At 42.1% G+C, this 21,886-nt stretch overlaps 1 protein-coding gene and 1 long non-coding RNA gene across 5 annotated transcripts in view; one reads left to right on the top strand and one right to left on the bottom strand.

Moving 5' to 3' along the window:
• The window catches only part of PDCD1LG2 (programmed cell death 1 ligand 2), a 64,181-nt gene extending 43,336 nt beyond the window's left edge, over positions 1 to 20,845 (top strand). For 2 of the 3 annotated variants that reach the window (XM_055294312.2, XM_063609202.1), the window contains exons 5-7: positions 7,185 to 7,319; positions 12,716 to 12,769; positions 19,545 to 20,845. In XM_055294312.2, the coding sequence (XP_055150287.1) occupies positions 7,185 to 7,319; positions 12,716 to 12,769; positions 19,545 to 19,576 (221 nt within the window). In that variant the 3' untranslated portion in view covers positions 19,577 to 20,845. The remainder of the gene's footprint in view (positions 1 to 7,184; positions 7,320 to 12,715; positions 12,770 to 19,544) is intronic. The other variant, XM_063609203.1, reaches the window with a different exon arrangement.
• LOC129490424 (uncharacterized) overlaps positions 1 to 21,886 on the bottom strand; it is a 209,176-nt gene that overhangs the window by 115,614 nt on the left and 71,676 nt on the right. The window lies entirely within an intron of this gene.

Here is a 21,886-nt window from a genome sequence, read left to right as displayed (position 1 = left end):
GTCTTATTCTGCTGCCCAGGCTGGAATGCAGTGGCATGATCCCGGCTCACTGCAACCTCCGCCTCCCGGGTTCAAGCAATTCTCCTGTTTCAGCCTCCTGAGTAGCTGGGATTACAGGCGCGTGCCACCACGCCTGGCTAATTTTTGTATTCTTAGTAGAGATGGGGTTTCACCATGTTGGCCAGGCTGGTCTCAAACTCCTGACCTCAGGTGATCTGCCCACCTCGGCCTCTCAAAGTGCTGGGATTACAGGCGTGAGCCACCGTGATCAGCCACATCTCTTTCTCTAACTAGCTTGCTTCTCTTTGCCACCTCTTAAGGACCCTTGGGATTGCATTAGGTACTCCACCGCCCCCCCGGTTATTCGGGGTGATCTTCCCATCTCAAGGTCCATCTTCAAAATTCCTTCTGCCATGTAAGATGACATATTCACATGTTCCAGGGATTAGAATATGGACATCTTTGGGGAGAGCCATCATTTTATCTACCCTACTGAGAAGGGATATACTCTCAGAATAAAGGACAGTCCCTAGTACTGATTCAATCTGGCTTTATAGAAAATTCACTATATTGTCATTGTATTTCACATTTTGCCCTTTGTCTTAGCTGGTAAGACAGAGCCTATGATAAGGACTTGTGTGGCATGCAGGTATTTAATTGGCAACCCCAGAGGGCAGAAGCAAGAGATTTAGGAGTTTAAGAGAGGGTAATATAAGAATATATTATCAAAGTTGTTGTGTGGGCAACAGAAACTCAAATATTCAAGGACCAGCATGTAGATAGCCTCCTAAGATGTCTACTCAAACAAAGAATTTCAGGCGGAAGGACTTGTTCATCTGCTTCATGCCCATTGGTTGACAGGAATATGAACTCCATTCTGCTGCTGGGCTAGACATGCGTGTGGGCTGAGTGAGCTTTCCCCAGCATCCATAGCATCAGAAAAGTCTCAGGGCAGAAAGAAAAGTATCCAATTTGAGGTGAATTACTGACCTTGAAGTGAGTGTAAGCCCACCCAGAATTCTACCCCACCTGGCTGAAGTGAAAGGTGAGGCTGAGAGGAAATAAGGCAGGACTGCACAGTCCCCAATTGTACTGTTCAAATCCACTCATGCCCTACATTAAGTCAGCTCTGCCACTGAGCCTTCCAGCTGGGAGGCAGCCACAATCTCTGCAGAAGATTTAATATACATCAGTTTGTGGAACAAGCTGTAGTTCCTGCTGCTGCTGTTGATCCCAAGCCACAGTTGATATTTGTTGTCTCACTCATCCACCATACATTCCAGATTTCCCTCACCTAACACCCCAGATGGAATGGTTTCTTTGCCTGTTAGGGTGACCCAGACTTACGACCCAAAGAGATCTGAGCTTTTGATCAGCATGCCCTTAACAGACTGGGGTTGTTGCAAATATCTTTTCACTATCACTGGATATGGAAGTAAAAAGAACCAGTGAATCAGTGGACCCCTGAGTTCCAGACATACTCTTCCTTGTCTCCATTATGTAGCGGTGTTCAAGATTTTCATGATAATCAAGATTGATTACTCCACCAATATGGTAATTTTTTTCTTTGCCCACTGGTCTGCCTGTATTAAGAGCTCAAGGTGGCCAGGCCAGTAGCACAGCTTTAGATGCAGTAGAACAAGCACAGTATCCCCTGCTAGAATTCCCCATAGGAAGCCAGACCTTTGATCCAGCAGAGACTAAATGTGTGGGGTTGAGTGAACTTCTATAAGTGAGTCATTAGAAGTAATGGTGAGAGGGGGCCGGGCGCGGTGGCTCACGCTTGTAATCCCAGCACTTTGGGAGGCCGAGGCGGGCGGAAACGAGGTCAGGAGATCGAGACCACGGTGAAACCCCGTCTCTACTAAAAATATTAAAAAATTAGCCAAGCGTGGTGGCGAGCGCCTGTAGTCCCAGCTACTTGGAGAGCCTGAGGCAGGAGAATGGCGTGAACCTGGGAGGCGGAGCTTGCAGTGAGCCGAGATCGCGCCACTGCACTCCAGCCTGGGTGACAGAGCGAGATTCCGTCTTAAAAAAAAAAAAAAAAAAAGAAGTAATGGTGAGAGGGGCCAACCTGCAGCATTGGGATAGCCCTGGTACAGACATAGAACATGCTTGAGGAGGTTGTCAGGAGGAAGTGAGTTAGACCTTGCACAGAACTACCACCATCAAGTACAGCTGGGGTGAGGCAGACATGGTATGAGTTGAGGCATCAGAGATATCTGATGCTTTATCCCAAATTAAAATTAATTTTTTCATGGAGTGACACTGATCCACAGACCAGACTCTAAGAACTTTGCAGTGACTAAATACCCATCTCATCATTACTTTCCTGGTATTTTCTTCTGGAAAAAATTCTTCCCTGATACAGTTTTCAGAGGCAGCTAGATGCACTGTCATCTCTCCCCTCTTTCCACTTCTCTACCTATCCACAATTTACTACCCATTGCCAACACTAAAGTTAGCCCAACTTCCTTCTAACTAAATTACTAGTTTAGAAGGAAAGAGAGGAGTCATGCTAAGGACCTTAACTGAAATCAAAACATTAGAGGCTGGGCACGGTGGTTCATGTCTGTAATCCCAGCACTTTGGGAGGCCAAGGCAGGAGGATCACTTGAGCTCAGTAGATTGAGGTTACAGTGAGCTACAATTGTGCCATTGTACTCCACTCTAGCCTGGGCAACAGAGTGAGACTCTGTCTCCAAAAAAAAAAGGAAAGGGGAGAGGAAGGGAGAGGAGGTAGGGAGGGGAAAGAAAGAAACTAGAAATCCATCAATTTTAGGACCAACTTCAGGTAAAAAAATGAATTAGGCAAGTTGGTCTTTCAACATTCTCTACCTCTCTTTATATCATGGTTGAGACCACAGACTTCTCACCTCATGAAAGATGAAGTCTAACTAATTCATACTAAAGCTAAAGCCTCTAAAGAGGATTAAATATGAGCAATCCCACGAGAACTTTTTTTCCTTGTAATTGTTTATTCAACTGTCATTCGTTATGCGGAATTTCCTGCCTGGTTAAGTGTAGGCCAGTATTTTGGATGAATTGTAGTTTTCTAGAAAGAAGCTTCTTATATAAGAACCTCTCCAGGGAAATAGGGGCCTGTATAAGATGAATTGAGAAATAACTTTACACCACTGATTATGTCAGTGTTCTATTCTGCATGGTAGAGATGTGAAAGGGCAGACTGACCATTGCTCTGGAAGCCTTTACACTGTGAGAAGTTAACAGTGGAGTAAAATAGCCACCCCACTTTCTCCCTGGGAGCCGACATGGCTGAGTAAATAGTCAACAACCATGGGAGAGACCTGTGGGGTTTTCATCAGAGCTCAGGCTCTCCTAGGGTATCACTCATAAATACAGCCATCAGGGAGACGGAGAAATCTTTGTGCAGTGAGAAATTCTCAACCTGGTTTTACCCATCCTTCCCGGCTTTGTATTTGTCCTACTGTTCACTGACATGGATCCTCTGCTTCATTAACCATCCCTTCCTCACCACATGCTCTCTGAACTTGGCTGCACCTTTTCTACCTCCATGCCTTCTTTGCTCAGGTTTTTCCACATAAATATCATTATTTCTCTCTCTACTAGCTCCAAGCCCACCCTCTCTCTGGGGGAGGTCAGTCACTCCAGGGCACAAGGTGCTCTTTCCCTCATCCCACATTTTGAGACCTATTACCTGGACCATTTGTTTGCCTTGTAACTATGCTTGCCTTTTTAATTGCTATTTTATTTTCCATGTATTTTCATTGTTCACACAAGTCGTCTTTATTCCACACTAAGGCAAAAACAGAGTCCTGTGTTCATAATAAGTGCTCAACAAATGTTGGGTTGATTGGGTTGGAGACTCCATCTTAGATAATTGCAGTCCCATCAAACCAGCTACCAGACTGTGTGGACAGCCAGGTCAGAGCAGCCAAATGATATTCTAGCTTGTGGCACAAATACCAGCAACAAAATAACCAAAGTCACACATCCGCCTCTGAGTTCCTTGCTTCTATTTCTCAAGGGCATTTTTAAGTTGTCTTATGACTGTTCCCTTTCTACTCATTCTCATAAATTGAGCTGTGGACTGCTGTGACCCACAAACTTCTCCGGAAGTCAATGTATAAAACGAACACAGAAATGAAGAGTATGGTGGGTGGAGGGTACTCCAGTGACTCTAGAATGGATGACTGAACATTCCAAATTTCAAGCACAAGTTAGGGAGCAACAGATCATTTTCCTTTTGAAATAGGGTTTCTTCTGCTCAGCCAGTTGTTGTATTTTCATTAGGAAATGGAATGGGACTACAGCACAAAAAATAAATATAAAAGGACCCTTGTAGGGCTGGTAGAAAAGAGAATCCTTCCTAGGAGACCTAGAGGTGATTCCAGGCAGTGGTTGAGAGCATGGGCTCTGATGTCAGACAGGCTTAAATTTCAAACTCTCTCTCCTTTAGCTTGAGAACCTAAATATCCTACTTAGCCACTCTAGCACTCACTCTCATGTGTAGCATGAAGGTGAGTAGTGGTAGAAAGCTTATAGGGTTATCATGAGGATTAAATGAAACGTGCTTGTAAAGTGCTTAGTACTCAGAAAGTGTGCAAACAGTAAAAAAATATGGTATCTCTAGCAAGTTGCATGACTTACTTGTGAGTTCATGAAGTTGTGGCAAGGATTAGGCAAATATTTTTTGCCATTGCATCATTATATCATTGCTAAGAGTATGCCATTATTGGCCAGGCGCAGTGGCTCATGCCTGTAATCCTAGCACTTTGGGAGGCTGAGATGGGTGGATTGCTTGAGGCCAGGAGTTCAAAATCAGCCTGGCTAACATGGTGAAACCCCGTCTCTACTAAAAATACAAAAAATTAGCCAGGAGTGGTGGCAGGTGCCTGTAATCCCAGCTACTCAAGAGGCTGAGGCAGGAGAATCACTTGAACCCAGGAGGTGGAGGTTGCAGTGAGCCAAGATCATGCCACTGCACTACAGCCTGGGCAACAAGAGTGAAACTCCTTCTCAAATAAATAAATAAATAAAAATAAAATAAACGACAAAAGAGTATGCAAGAATTTTAAAACAACTTAGAGGAATATGTATTAGGATACAGGCTAAGCTACCATAATGAAGACACCTCAAAATACAGTGAGAAGCAAGACAGAAGTATATTTCTTTCCATGTAACACTCAGGTGGTTCAGAGCAGCTAAGTAGCTATGTTCCACAGAGTCATTCAGTGATCCAGATTCTTTTCATCTGTTGCTCTGCCATTCTCCAGGATGTTGTCCCTATAAAATTGTCAAAGCTCAGTCAGTGCCAAACCCATGTTTCAACCTTCAGAAAGTAAATGAGTGGTGGAAGACACATTCAATGTTTTAAGGCCAAGACATTGAAAACTCACTCTCTTAGCCTAAACTTAGATTATGTGGCTGGGCCCACTTAACTACAGGGGAGGCTTGGAAGCATAGTCTCTGAGAAGCCATGTGTCCAGCTAATTCCTTAATACTAAAGTTGAAAGAAAGAATGGATTAACCAGCAGTATACCACAAGATAACAAATGACTAGGAGGATCAGGCTAGGTGGACTAGAAAAGAGACAGTCAATTCTGTGCAACAATTCCATATTGACACTTTTCATGTAGCTGTTGCTTGGCTCTATCTAGAGAGGACTCAGAGGTAGTTTAGATAAGGCCTTTGCCCTCCAAACAGTCTAAGCAGACTGATTTCCTACTGGATGTTCAACTTTGGAGTCTTCAGGGATGAGTAGGGCGTCTGTACGTGGAAGAGACTATGAGGGAACCTGCACAGGACAAGGGTTTGCATAAAGACACTGAGGTAGGGACCTCTCCTGTTGTGGGGACAGTGAGAGGCCCAGTTCTCCTTGACTCACAAAGTGCTTACTAAGCACTTCCTAGAAATTAAGAAGCAGATTATAATCACTATGGGTTATCCAGTGTTTGGATGAGCAAGGCTCCTTATCTTTTCTTCCTTAATGTTAATCACACTTTTGGATGGAGACAAATATCTGTGGGGGCTGAGCTTTGGGTCAGATAGATCTGGGTTTGCAATCCTGGCACTGACTTTTACTTAGCAGTGATGACCTCAGATAGATTATTTAGCAACTCTGAGACTTACTTCCTCAACTCTAAAATGAGGGGCTCAGACTAAATAATGTCTAATCTCTTCTCCAGTAAAGCAATCCGTGGTTCTCAGATAGCACTGTCCTGGAGGTAGTGGGGTTTGAGGGCTGGGAAGTTGGGAGGACTGAGCCCTTCCTCCTGAGCAGTTTTGTCCAGTTTTTCCTGTACCAGCCTGTCATGTTTATTCCACGTGAATGACTCCAGAGGCAAAATTCAAGCTTTTGAATAGGGCACAAATTAACTTGGGTACCCTTTCATCTCCCTGTAGGTGAACACTCCTCCAGCCCTGCCTTTTGTCAGTCTGGAGCCCTTGTTCTAATCTGCACACACCAGGGGACTTTACAAGGCTTTCCCCAGCCTCCAGAATTATTGTTCTGATCCACCCCTCTACTAAACTCACTCTTTCCTCAGTGCCAGGACGTTGAAAAACTGAAACAAGGCCAATTGTAATAATTCACATTAAGGCATGAGTGGCTGGGTTTAGTATATTAACACTACCTAGGATATTTTATTTTTTCCAAAAGGATCCTGTTAATCCTTGAAATTTAACAAGGATAGATTCTAAGCACTGTGAGTACTTGTCAGTGGGGGAAAGACATTTTTGGGCTGAGAGACTTTGCCACTGGGAATAGAGAGAGGATGAGGAGGAGAAGGGGGATAGGGAGGAAAAAGAGAAAAAAGAAAGAAAGATGATTAGATGATAGATGGATGGATTGATGGATGGATGGAAAAAAATAATATGAGAGAGTGGTAAAAAGCACAGAATCTGGAACCAGACTGTATCTTAGCTGGGTCACTTACTGTGTAACTTAGGGAAAGCTTCCTAGTCTCTCTGTGCCTCACTTTCTTCACCAGTGAAATGGGGATCATAGCAGAGCCAACTTCACAGAGTGGTTGTGAGGAATGGATGAGCTGATAGGTGCAGAGCACTTAGAATAGGGCCTGGCATGGAGTAAATGCTCCACAGAGCTAGCCGTGTTGGCTGTCACCCACTCATGTGGCCAGCCTGTTGGTCTACCACTTAGCTGCCATGTAACAGGATTCTGGTGCTTTTCCTTCACCCAGGTCAGATGGAACCCAGGACCCGTCCAACTTGGCTGCTTCACATTTTCATCCCCTCCTGCATCATTGCTTTCATTTTCATAGCCACAGTGATAGCCCTAAGAAAACAACTCTGTCAAAAGCTGTATTCTTCAAAAGGTAAGTGAGTTTTATTCATGGTAACCAAATGGACTGGGTGTCTGCAGCATGAGCCACTGCTTTGCACTGTAGGCCTACGGCTTCCTGGTTTCATGCTAAACCCACTCAGAGCTTATGAACCACTCTGAGCTTGTCTTGATGATTGTTTTTCCCCAGAAGAAAATGGCTCTCGTCGTCAGTGAGCTGAACTTCTTCCACTGAGTCTTTTAAAGGGAATGTTTTGTTCTTATGTCTGAAAGAGTTTGTCTTATTCTTTGAGCCAAAAGCTTTCATCAGCCTCATGACAGCGATGTTATTTTGGCAATGCAGATAGCTACGTGCTCAGATTTTGCTGGTGGGAGGTTGCCAGGATCCTTTCTGAGGATTCCTTCCATTTTCACCCCTCTTTTCCCCAGTCTGGATATGAGCTGGGTTAAACCCACCCCCCTCTCCCAGGAATCTCAACCCCACGGTTGGGTAAGGAAAGGAGAAAGGTTTGTGAGGCCATTTGGGGATAAGGAAACAGCTGGTTGATGGTGCATTACCGTCTTTCAGCAGCTCCCTTCGAGTTTCTCCTTAGTCTGTTGTATTCCCCTGTTCTGTTGTACCAGCTGGGACAGAGCCCTGATTTCATTGCTTCATTGTTCACGTGTCTGTCTTTGGTTTCCTGGGTGGAGCCTGCCCACAAAACCCCCAGGATGTATGCAGGCCTGGCTGGTGCTTTCCTAAACGGCTCCCTTGTCTGCACTCAACGAACTTCTCCAAAGATCTCTACGTGGCCTCATCTATAGAAAAGGAAATGACATGTGGAAATAATTCAGCGGGAGTTTGCAGCAGCACTATCTGAGGACTAGGGGAATTTTAAGTGGTTGTTATCTTACATTTATATTCATAACTTCTATATTTTCATCTGCCATAAAATATTGTCATGTTCTATTTGTCCATTGCCCTATGTGTGTATGCATTCACTTGGGTGCTGACCACAATATTTCTAACTGTAGAATGCAAGGAATTGTTGCCAAAAGAAAAAGACAGAGGGAGGGAAGAAGATGGCGAGGGGAGTGAGGGAGAAAGAGAAAACAGGAGATGGAGAAGAAGAAAGAAAGAAAAATAAATGTGGGAGGGAAGAGAGCTTCATGGTAAAGGAGGAGGTATGTCCAACAGAACTTCGACTTTTAAATAGAACCACCTCAGAGTGTTGTGTCAGACGCACCTCAGTTGTCTTATCTTCTGCCATTCTTCTTTTACCTCCCACACCCATAGCTCTTGAAAACAGTCTTATACTAGGGTTCAAGGCCTGGGGCCTGAGGACTCCTTAATAACTTCAGAAATGAGCAGCTGAGTGTTCCATTCCAGCTGTCTTTGGGAGAATGGAATGGAGTCACACTCAAAGATAGAGTGGAAATAAATCCTCTCCTCATCCTTCAACCCAGTCTTAAGAGTGAGTGAGGATATCAGTAGCTCCGAGCTGGGAGGTAAAGCTCAAGTTCTAACTGTGATTAGGAGGCCTTTCTTACAAATAAGAATTAAGTGAATAAATGTGCAAACAATTTCTTTTATATTTTTAATGAACCAGAGAGAAATCATGGTTGCCTATATAACCCTTGTCTCTAACTCACTTGCATTCAGATCTGCTTTCTTACATGTGTCTGCCATGCACACAAACTTGTGTGCCATGGAAAAGGGTTGAGAACTGCTGGTGATGTAGACAGAGCTTTAAACCAGGGTCAGAGGGCTAGGCTGGGACCTGGTGCTGCCATTTATTGGCTCTCTGACCTTGTACAAATTGCCTATCTTCTTTGAGATGGTCTTTCTATCTGTAAAAGGGGAAGCAGCAAGAGAAGGAACATTTTACAGCTTATTGGCCGAACTTCACTGCCGCTAGTGTGGTTCAACTTGGACTAGAGAGGAATCTTCCTAACTGGTTTCCCTGTATTCACTCCTGCTACCTCCAACTTGGTCTGTTCTCACTTTTTGCTATAATAGGCTTTTAAAAATCATAAATCTACCACATGTCCTCTGTTCAGACCTTCTCCATGGCTTCTTATTGCTTACTGGATGAAGTTCCAACAAGCCCAGGATGGTTTGACTCATGTCTCCAGCTTTAACTGCATCACCATCACCTTCATTGTCTAAGCTCTAACCATACAGGATTTTCTAGTCCTCAGAGGCATGGAAGTCTTTCAATTCCGAGTTTTCTCATACAATATTGTCTCTTCTTAAAATACTTTCTTCTTGTTGTCCACCTGAGTTGGAGTCATCTTTTCAATCTCAGCTAAGCTTATACTTCATCAAGTCTTTCCTAATTCTACCCCCACGCACCACACCCATTACATTAAATCCCCTTATTATATGTTTCCATAGCACCTACTTCTTCTTTCAGTATACTCAGCACACAATCGCATATCTAGGCTCTGTTTTAATAGCTTGGGCTACCAATTAAATTGCATCCCTTTTAATTTTCCAATTAATTCCTCAAGTACCCCCATGCCCATCTTAGCAAGAAGTTCAATGTCTTCCTCTTATAGCATGTACTTCTCCACCTCCCACAAACTGCCAGAAAGCTTACTTAGCCCACAGGGCCAGTGCTAGGCAGCTAGGTTAGTCCTCCAGAGGGCCCTGGTTTTGAGCAGTTGCTGTCTACTGCTGCCATGCAGAATCTCGTCCTTCCAGATGTCTCCATCCACTGTGCAAAGGTAACCTTGCTGGTTCCGATCCCCACACAGACCCCAGTGCTACAAGATTACAGTTCTTATGGTTCCCCAACACATGCTCTGTCATTGGTCCCAAAGCAGGACCCCTATGGGTTGATGAGGTAGGAGGGGATCCCTGCCTTAGCCACAGCTGCACACAGCCAGCCTCTTCCCTTCTAGGCCCTCATGTTGAGCCTGGGACACCAGTCCTAACTTCCTTCTCTTCAGTTCCTCTTAGGGCCATTGGTATCCTGAACTTCTTAGTCCATTGCAAAGTTAAGTAAAGAGGCGGCAGTCTTAGTCCCTTTCCTTCCAGATGGCTCCTTAGCTCCTGAACAGATTTACCCACCTATACCTCAGTGACTAGCTCTGTGTACTAAAGTGTATTACGAGGGCAGCCATTATTGGTCCATAAAAGGTCCTGCTTACCATTTTCCCCTAAGAGGAACAATTCAACAGTTCAGGGCTCCAGCGTGACCTTCTGGACTCTAGAGAAGAAGCTGGCAACTTCTGTTGCAAAATAATATTAAATTCTGCTTCATCTGCTAGTCTTTATGTTTCAAGAGTACAGTAACTGTGTTTCTCTGATTCACCAATATATGCCCAGTGTCTAAAAAATTACCTGGCATATAATAAATGTTCAGTGAAATTTTAAACATTGAACCTACTATATGCAGGTTGAGTGTGCTAGATCTGCTCTGTCCAATATAATAGCCATCTGTGGCTCTTTTCAAGTTAAATAAAAATTCACTTCATCAGTCACATCTTAAGTATTCACACACTGTAAGTGCTCAATAGCCATGTACAGATAATTGCTCCTGTATTGGACAGTACAGATATACAACATTTCCATCATTGCAGAAAGTTCTACTGAAAACCACTGTGCTATAGACCCTTTACAAACTTCTCATTTAATTTCACAAAAATTGCTTGTGGCAAGGAGAAGTGTCTTTATGCTGGAGTTAAGAAAGTGAGGCTCAGAAAAGTTATATGACTTCCCAAAGTCATACAGCTGGGATTTGAATACAGGTCTGTTTGACTCCAAAACTTGTGGCCTATTTGTTGCAAAAGTTCTTAATACAAATTGGTTCAATCAATATTATTATCTTTGAGCAATGGAAGGAAAAAGTAAGCTTCAATCCAAAATAATTGAGTGACTTATACATTGACTTGCTGAGCCAATGGCAAAGTCAAGTTAGAATCCAGTAGGAGTCACCAGCTACAGAATCTAGATCTTTAGAACAGGTCTTCAGATCTTCAGAACAGTGTTTCTTAAACTCTCTTGTGAAGGAACAGTTATCATCATAGGCTGGTAACAGTTCACCTACCAGCACCAGCCCATGAACCAGACTCTGAGTGGCACAGCCCTAGAAGATTGAGCCAGAATTTTACAGGGGTTTAAAACCAAATATGCTGGTTTATGGTTACCTGTGGCCCACAAAGAATGGCAGCACTAACCTCAGGCATTATCGAGGTACCCACTGAAGCCAACATTCAAGAGCAATTCCTATGGGTTAACCATTGGGCTCCTTTCAAATGCAAACCCTCATGAAAGAGACTACAGTGCTGAATAGAGACCTCCAAATTCCAGGCCAAGCTCATGATAGTCATGAGGGAATTACTAAAAACCTGGTATATACGGGCAAAAGCAGAATTAGGAATGGACTGATTTCAGGAACCCAGGCAATGGCAGGAGTTGGGCATTAAATCTTAAAAGAGAATCAGAGTGGGAGGGAATATGTGAAATCAGAGGTTAAGAAAAAAGTGAAAACCTATTCAAGATTGCAAAGATATGAAACCAACCTAAGATACCACTGACGAATAAGTGGATAAAGAAAATGTGGTATATATACACCCTGGAATATTACTCAGCCATGAAAAAGAATGAGATAATGTGTTTTGCAACAATTTGGATAGAGCTGGAGGTCATTATTCCAAGTGAAGTAACTCAGGAATGGAAAACCAAATACCATATATTCTCACTTGTAAGTGGGAGCTAAGCTATGGGTATGCAAAGGCATACAGAGTGGTATAATGGGCATGGGAGACTCAGAAGGAGAGAGTAGGGAGTGGCAGTGAGGAATAAAAAACCTGCATATTGAGTTCAATGTACAGTACTTGGGTAACGGGTGCACTAAAATCTCAGACTTCACCAGTATACAATTCATCCACATAACCAAAAACCACTTGTACCCCTAAACCTATTGATATAAAAAAAATTAAAAGATGTGAAACCAAGGAAACTTACTGGTGAGCAGCATCCCATTATGTGAACTTGTGCTTCTGAACCAAGAACTTGAGTTACTTTGAGCTAGTATCAGTCACTTATACCTTAGTGCAAATTAATTGATCAGACCTTCTGATCTGGACCAGGAAAGGCAGGCAGAAGTGGCAGTCAAGACTAAAGCAGAAAAGGGAGAGCTAATTCTGCAGCCAGACATTTCCCGGATTGAATACCCAAATTAGTCTCTCAGCCTTTAAGTGCCTGAGGGCCAGGAGTACACAGAGGAATGGAAAGTGTGAGTCTTCTTTGTTCACACTCTTTGCCTACGGGCCAGATTTTGCTTTATGCATTACCATCCTGAAGTCCCAGGCCACAGTGAACATTTGGGCTTCGCTATGTGGATTTATTTAGATTTACTTTTTGTCCTGCCATATTTTAATCTATAAGCCAAACAGTTTTCTCATTAATCTTATTCCATTTCTGGAATTTTTCTTTTTCAGACACAACAAAAAGACCTGTCACCACAACAAAGAGGGAAGTGAACAGTGCTGTGAGTAAGCATGATTTTTGCTTTTCTTTCTTACCTTCTTTTCTCTCTCAGCTTGAATTTTAAAGTAACCACTGTTCTATTAATTCATGGAAGGCAACTGAATAGTTCCAGCTTATAAAATCTTCCTGTTTGGTAGCATTTCAGCAAAGCCTTGTTCTTAGCCCCAGAACAATCATGCCATCTTTTGCTCGGTCTATATTCCTAAGCACTCCTAGATGATACTGCACTGGACCTCTGGTCTCACATAGTTAGAAACAGAGTTAAAATCTAACAGCAAAGAGAAGATATTCAACTGCGATGCAATTGACAGTGGATGTTTTTGCAACAAACAATGATTAAGAAGTACATTGTTGTGGGCTGTGAGTCAACAGTAATACGGGAAAAACACAAGTCTCTTCATGAGGTTGACAAGTTTGGAGCTGGAATCTGTGGAGGAGGAAGGATATGATCTTGGGGTCAGAAGGAGTAGGTTGCTAAAATCATTAAGCCTGGTTGGATGAAAAGCTTAGACTCAGGAGAAGCAGCACATGATTGTGGGGGCTGGCAAGTTTGAAATGTGTAGGGCAGGCCAGCAGTCTGGAAACTCAGGCAGGATTTCTACGTTACAGTCTTGAGGCAGAATTCTGTCTTTTCTGGGAAACCTCAGTTTTTTGCTCTTAAGGCCCTCAACTGATTGAATGAAGCCAACCTACATCATGGGAGATAATCAGCTTTACTTCAAGTTAACTGATAGCAAATGATAATTACATCTACAAAATACTTTCACAGCAACATATAGACTACCATTTGACTAAGCAACTGAGCACCATGGCTTAGCCAAGATGACACATAAAATTAATCATCACAGGCACCAAGAGATGAGGGGGGCAGTCTTGGACATATATTTGGCTGAAGTAAGTCAATTTGTCATTCCTGCCTGAGCCTTCATAAACAGAAGTAAGTAACCAACTACTATCTGGTCATTGGAGTTGTCCAAGAGGCCAGGGTTCTGTCTAATACCTGCTCATGCATGAACATGCCAACCTAGATTGCATGCAGACTGCCAGTTTGGGGTTTTTGTTTAGTTCAGCAGGATTTTTTTCTCAGCTCACTGCCTCTCAAAATTTCAGCAACAAAAGGACATCTGTGATATCAAAATCTACCACTCTAAGTATTTGGATGCAATAGTAATGAATATCTGAGTAAATCTAGGTGGCGAGTGGGGGCACCCTGTAGCCAAAATGATTTAACAAAATCAAACCAAAGTTTTGGAAATGATGCCTTGGTACAATGAAGAGACTACTTGAGGTAGGTTTGACTTATCTAATACCTTACTTTCTTTGCCTTAGGTGGTATGGCCATTTTCTTTGCCAATACCTAATGAGGAATTTAAATATTTCTAGATAGCTTTGGAAAGGTCCCTTAAAAGGGCACCAACATACCACTGCCAGATCTAATCACCCCAGACACTGTTTTCATCATCATCATGTCATCTCTTGTCTCTATAGATCATATCAAATCCTTCCCAGAGTTTTTCAGGCCTTTTGACAACTAGCCACATTTCACTAAGCCAACTCACCTACCACTCCTCAACAAAACTTTTCCTCAAGTCGAGCTGCTCCACCAACACCTCTGCCATGAGCTCATTCCTGCTTCTGTGTCTTTGCTCATGTTGGTTATTCTTTTGGAATGTCCTCCCCATTCCTTCTTACTTGTCCAAATCCCAACTTTTGGCATGGTCTACTTTAAGACACAGTAATGATTAACTTTATTATTATAACACCAGGCTTCTCTTCCAAGACATTAGAAGTGTGTTTATACTAGCTCATTTAATCCTCACAGTAGCCCTCTGAAGTACTTACTCCCTGCTTCCCATTTTATAGGTGAGGAAGCAAAACATGAAGAGGTTAACTAACTTGCCCAAGGTATATGGCTAATAATATAAGGGCCAAAAAATTGATTCAGCAATCCAGGTGTCCAAGTCAAGAATCCACACCCATACACTACACTCTGCTTTTTTAAAATTTAATTTAATTTTTTTTCAGAGACAGGGTCTTGTTCTATCACCCAGGTTGGAGTGCAGTGGTATGACCGTGGCTCACTGCAGCCTCAACTTTTGGACTCAAGCGATCTTCCCACCTCAGCCTCCTGAGTAGCTGGGACTACAGGTGCATGCCACCGTACCTGGATTTTTAATTTTTATTTTGTGTAGAACTGGGGTCTCACTATGTTGCCCAGGATGGTCTCAAACTCCTGGGCTCAAGCAATCCTCCTGCCTTGGCCTCCCAAAGTGCTGGGATTCCAGGCGTGAGCCACTGTGCCCAGCCTACATACACTACACTCTCTTGCTTAATCTGTAAGACTCTCTCCCCCAACTCATACCTTTTTATTTTTCCGCTGCATTGTACACACAATCTATACCACTCTTAAGCACATGATTACAGCATTATTTTCTGGCTGCTTCTATGTGTCTATATTTTAGGTCCACCTGGTCAATATAATAAAGTGGGATATTAGTGTTAATGCAACTATATGGTATTTGATATTTGTCTTGCTGTCCGTTTATCAATGTTTCTTATAGTTTATTATATAATAAATTTAAAAGGTGTCTGATTTTGACCAAATCTGACTCAATACTAAAAAACAATATTAAAATAAATTTTGTTTAATTTTAGTTGAGTCTATCAACTCAAAAAAAGAATAACCTACAACAATAACAAGTTTCAGAATATTTTTTAAATTACTGATTTTTTATGAGTATAAAAATAAAAAATAAAAAAGTGTAAAGAAAACAAAAATAATTTAGAATCCATTGCCTAGAAATTGCCATGGTTAAGATTTTAATATTGCTCAGGCCCAGACAGCTCAGGGCTTTGACGTTCCCACACCCATTCTCTGCCATCCCAGTTCTATCTCACCCCAAAACCATCCATTATGAGGCGAGTGTACAGATCTAGGCTGCCCGGGAGCCATCCCGCACTCTCATATTGTGACTTGGCATCTTGGGAGATGGAGTCTTGGGACTTGGCCTGGACATGTCCCTTGCATGTACTTCTTACAAGACTTTTATTCAGATGAATATTTTCTCTTACAAATTAAGAAGCATAGGGCTTGCTGGTTTTGCTTCACTAACCAGCAACTGAAGCAAGACCTGACTTGTGAAAATGTCTAGTAGAGTTCAGTATTAGTGCTGTTTCACCATTTCCTGGATCTCTTGCCTTTGTGCACATGATAGAATTGCACTTCTCTGTAATTAATTTGTAGTTAAGTGTGGTCATGTAACTCACTTTGGTCAATTAAATGTAAGCATAAGTGATGCGTGTTATTTCTGGGTAGAAGATGTAAGAGTTGGCATATGCTTTGCCATATTTTCTTTATCCATCTGGCATGGTAACCAGTAACATTCTAGGTAGTAATTGTTCCATCAGTCTCAGTCTCTGAGTAACTAAAATTGACAGAGTACCCTGCTGACCCTCAGTGTACATGGAACATGAACAAGAATAAGTTTTGTTTTTTATATTGAGATTTTGGAGTTGTTTGTTCCTACAGCATTACCTAGTTTACTCTAATACAACATGGAAAAAACTGGAACCTATAATAAATAGACCCTACGTTGCCATTTAAACTTCTATTTCTGAGGAATAATAATGTGGGGAAATACTTTCTATATAATAAAAAAAATAGAAAAATTGCAAAATAAAAATATACTTATGTATCATTCATGTCCTATTAAAAATGTTATTTATAGACTCACCATATTCCCTTCCTCAAGAAAAACAGAAGTAAAAATATGAAAATGCCTGTAATCATGTTTTTGGATTATGGAACCAAGTATTGCTTTTTACTTTTATGTTTTCTGAATTTTTGTTGTACTTCACTACATTTTTGAGTGCCCTGATGTATTACTTTTAAGAAGAATAATAATACTTTCTGAAGCCATTTCAACCATCCCCACTCACCTCTCTAGATCCCAGTAGTCAAATACATTATATAGGACTCTTCATCAGTCCTTATCAACTTTAGGAAGGGCAATGCTATACCTTCTTTAAAGGACACCTACCAATGTCTTAGTCGCCTTTCATAGATTCCTAGCACAGCTAAATGTGATGGATACACTCTAAGGATGTAAGAGCTGAAGTGACTTGCGTAAGGTCATCTCATAACTTACCGTAAGAAATGGAGCTAGAACTCAGACCCACTGAGTCCTTGTCTGTGACACACTGCCCTTTCCATTTGTGGAAATTGTTCCTGTATCTAACTTTACCTGTGCTGCTATTTGGGCCTAGCCATTCTACCTCTTATGCAGACAAGCAGATAAACAGTAAAACTTTAGGAATGGATTATGATGCCATAGCTATATATCATCTATCCTTTACAAAATAGTTATTACAGTCATCAAGCCTTGGTTAGAGCTTACAGACCATGTATCCTAGCTACCTCATTTCACAGATTATGACATTGGGGGCTAAGAGATATTAAGTGACTTCCTTGAGTGAAACAGTAGCAGACCAAAAAAAGTCATGATTCCCAGCATAGTGCTACTCATTCATTTATTCATTCATTCACCCAGTTACAAACCTGTATTAAGTGTGTGCTATTTGCAAGACCCTGTCAGGCCATGTGGGAACTAGAAGGATGAATTTATCAGTCATCCAAGATTCTTACAATTAAGTTACAGATAAGGTACTCAAGAAACAGTTCTCATTCACATAATTTGGGTAAAAACAAAAAGAAGCCAGCTTTCTATATACTTTTGGTCCAGTCTTTATGTTTTTTTGTTTTGTTTTGTTTGTTTTCATGAGTATCCTGTCTTCCTTCTAAGAACTTCCACCTGAGAACTGACCACAGCGTCAGCATTCCACATGGGTGTGTTTCCTTTCCCCTTTCCCATTTCAATGGTTTCCAATTTCTTTTTCTTTTGCCACTATAAACCTTTTGCAAAGGAAATATTAGACAGAACTCCTACATGTCAAGCAAATTAAAATGGTGGTGAAATTAGAGTGGAGGGTATAATCACCCTCTCATATAGGCTATTTGTCCATATCATATTTGTCCCTACAAAGGCCTCTGAGGCAGAGGTCCCCAACCTCTGGGCCGCAGACCGGTACCAGTGACCTGTTAGGAACTGAGCCACACAGCAGGAGGTGAGCAGCAGGCGAGCGGGCACTACTACCTGAGCTCTACCTCCTGTGAGATTAGCAGCAGCATTAGATTCTCATAGGAGCGTGAACCCTATTGTGAACTGCACATACGAGGGATCTAGGTTGTGTGCTCCTTATGAAAATCTAATGTCTGATGATCTGAGGTGGAACAGGTTCATCCCGAAACTATAGCCTACCCCCACTCCTACACCCATTCCATGGAAAAATTGTCTTCCACGAAACCAGTCCCTGGTGCCAAAAAGGTTGGGGGCCACTGCTCTAAGATACCTTGTGCTTCTTGGAACATATTTGGAAAATCATGTAGCTCTCACGTTATCCCTATATCCTGAAGCCCACCTTACTTCTCAATCCTCAGAAATACCCAACCCATGTCAGGCAACTTCACACTTTCTTTATTCAGGCAGCACAGTTGTCTCAGGGAGGGAGGAGAGTGCTATTAGCAAGAGGAGTCACTAACAGCTTCACTCACCTGTGCCCATGAATTTTTAATGGTGTGAAAAGTCTGTGTATTTTTATGGTTCTCTATGGCTCATGTAAGAAGGACAAACAATACATGAAAGTTCAGATATGGGGACAAATATCACTTTAAGCTGGGGATAATCAGGGAAGAAGAAAGGTTTCATGGAGGAGGTGACTTTTGAATAAGGAAGAAATGGAAACAGCAAACTCTTCTAGTTAGAGGAGACACTAAGAGGAAAGGCAGAGAGGCAGGAAGGTGTGGGAAAGTGCACGTGACCCCATTCAGAGAGAAAGCCAGGTGTGAGATAAGGGGGAAAGACTGTTAGGGGATGTACTGTAAACCACTAATTCCAGGCAAAGGTTAGATTTTACTTACTAAGCAAGAGTGCTTCAGTTATATCCTAGCAGGAAATGGAGGGCATGCTTAGAAGAGGTAACTGAGGCAAGTTTAATTTACAAAGGTGTGTGCAGCATTAAGGGAAACCAGCAAGGGATACTGAGCATGCCAGGATGCAAGAGCAGGCAGGGAAGGTGACTATTCCTAGGTCTGAAGGAGAAACGGGAGGGAGCAGTTCCCAGAACCCTAGTAATAATGGCAATGAGAAAGGTCCACCTGGCAGGACCTGTGGCCTTTAACAGAGGGACAAAGTCAACCCACAACTTGTCTGGGAGGTTGCTGAGGAATAGATACCCCAACCTCACTCTCAACCCACTGCAACCCTCTTTTTCCCCTAGACTGAGCCCAGTCAAAGGCAGAGGGAGGAATCCAGTGATGCAGTCTACAGTGTCATCATCCTGGAGCATGAATAGAGCGCAGCAGGGTGAATAATGAGTCTGCAGGAATTAATAGAAATATCTGACACAATAGGGAACTATAAGAGGTTTTGAATAGGAGAGGCCCCTGAAATGTGCTCCAATATTACTGAGCTATGTGTGGCCCACAGAATGGAAGAGGAGCAGCTCTTGCAATAGGTCTGAGAAGAGAAGCTGAAGACTTGGACTAGGGCAATGGTAAAAACTGTGGAAAGAAGTTTTAAACGAAAAGTTTTAAACCACGCTGCTTCCAGCTAGATAAACTTTTTTTAAAAAAAAATTAGTTCCTCACTCAAATTTTGGGGAGGTTATATATTTTCTAATCATAAAAAATGATTTTTCTTATTTGTGGGCTTTTCTCCCCAGATCTGAACCTGTGGTCTTGGGAGCCAGGGTGACCTGATAATGACATCTGAAGAAGCTTCTGGACTCTGAACAAGAATTCAGTGGCCTGCAGAGCTTGCCATTTGCACTTTTCAAATGCCTTTGGATGACCCAGCACTTTAATCTGAAACCTGCAACAAGACTAGCCAACACCTGGCCATGAAACCTGCCCCTTCACTGATCTGGACTCACCTCCGGAGCCTATGGCTCTGAGCAAGCACTACTGCACTTTACAAAATTACTCCACTGGATCCTGGACCCACACAATTCCTTGAGGCTCCTTATTGCTGCCAGACTGAAAGCAAAAGGAATTATTTCCCCTCAAGTTTTCTAAGTGATTTCCAAAAGCAGAGATGTGTGGAAATTTCCAGTTACAGAAACAGATGGGTTGCCAATAGAGTTATTTTTTTATCTACAGCTTCTTCTGGGTACTAGAAGAGGCTATTGAGACTATGAGCTCACAGACAGGGCTTTGCACAAACTCAAATCATAATTGACATGTTTTATGGCTTACTGGAATCTTGATAGCATCTGAAGTTGTTCTAATTACAGAGAGCATTTAAATATACACTAAGTGCACAAATTGTGGAGTAAAGTCATCAAGCTCTGTTTTTGAGGTCTAAGTCACAAAGCATTTGTTTTAACCTGTAACAGCACCATGTTTAATGGTGGTCTGTTTTTTTTAATTACATCTTTCCTTTAAAAATTCTTGGTTTCTTTTTATTTGTTTTTTACCTTAGAAATCAATGATGTACAGTCAAAAATATTTGATATGCTCATACGTTGTATCTGCAGCAATTTCAGATAAGTAGCTAAAATGGCAAAAGCCCCAAACTAAGGTTCCTTTTCTGGCCCTCAGTATGACTTTAAACTTGACCTTTCAGTGCCTCAGTTTGCACATCTGTGATACAGCAATGCTAAGGAGTCAAGGCCTTTGATAATTGTCACTATGGAAATCCTGCAAGATCCCACTACATGTGTGGAGCAGAAGGGTAACTCGGCTACAGTAACAGCTTAATTTTGTTAAATTTGTTCTTTATACTGGAGCCATGAAGCTCAGAATATTGGCTGACCCTTGAACTATTCAAATGGGCACATTAGCTAGTATAACAGACTTAGGTAGGTGGGCCTAAAGCAAGCTCCTTAAATGAGCAAAATTTGGGGCTTATGGGAATGAAAGGTTGTGAAATTGACTAACAGACAAATCATACATCTCAGTTTCTCAATTCTCATGTAAATCAGAGAATGCCTTTAAAGAATAAAACTCAATTGTTATTCTTCAACGTTCTTCATATATTCTACTTTTGGGTAAGAGGTTTGCTCAGGGTCTTGCAAGTCAGTAAGTTTAATATCCTATTATGCCATTTGGCTCCCAAAGATTTGAAGGCCTTTGAGGCAAACTTGGATGCACTTTTCAGCAGGGTTGGGTCCTAGGGATGCTTGATCTGGGGCTCCTGCTGGAGGAGGAGCACTTCCTAACACCACAGAGAGCAGGGCAGGAGACAAGGCCTTCTTCCCTGGAAGCAAGCCCACCTGTGCTGCCCCTACCCCCACCCATGCCCCAGATACGTGATTGGCGTGCTGAATGCTTGGGTAGTTTTGTTTAACTCTGTTAGGAATCCAGTGGCATAATGGCTTCTGTCAAAATATTCCCATCTTTGTTCCTAGATTGGGGCTATCTCTTAGATTACCAAATAGGGAGGGAGCAACCTAGCTGTAGTATCCTGAAATCTGGGTTCTGTCAGGGGAGAAAATCATGAGGCATTGTGTCTTAGCTTCAGAAATTTTCTATACTACAGCATGCTATCTTAACACCTAACATTTATCAAGTACTTGCTATTGCCCAATATTGTTAAGCATTTTACACATACTATTGGAATGAATCATCCCCAAACTCTCTGAAAAAGACACTATTAATTACTCCATTTTACAGATGAGGAAAGGCACAGAGAGGTTAAGTAATTTGGTTAAGGCTGCTTGTTCAGTTTGAAAGGGATGGAATTAGAGCAACAAACCTATATTTTTTGTTACACACTACAATGTGCCCTGATTTCCTACCATATGGGGTTTAAAGTGCTATTTTTATACTGTGTGGTCTCTTTGCTGATCAATATAATTAATTTCAGAAACAACAGACGCTGGCGAGGGTGCAGAGAAATAGGAACACTTTTACACTGTTGGTGGGAGTGTAAATTAGTTCAACCCTTGTGGAAGACAGTGTGGTGATTCCTCAAGGGTCTAGAACCAGAAATACCATTTGACCCAGCAATCCCATTACTGAGTATATACCCAAAGGATTATAAATCATTCTACTATAAAGACAC

Source organism: Symphalangus syndactylus, chromosome 9, assembly GCF_028878055.3.
Source record: "Symphalangus syndactylus isolate Jambi chromosome 9, NHGRI_mSymSyn1-v2.1_pri, whole genome shotgun sequence".
Taxonomy (NCBI): domain Eukaryota; kingdom Metazoa; phylum Chordata; class Mammalia; order Primates; family Hylobatidae; genus Symphalangus; species Symphalangus syndactylus.
The sequence above is the reverse complement of the archived record's forward strand: the minus strand, read 5'-3'. Positions and strand labels throughout refer to the sequence as shown.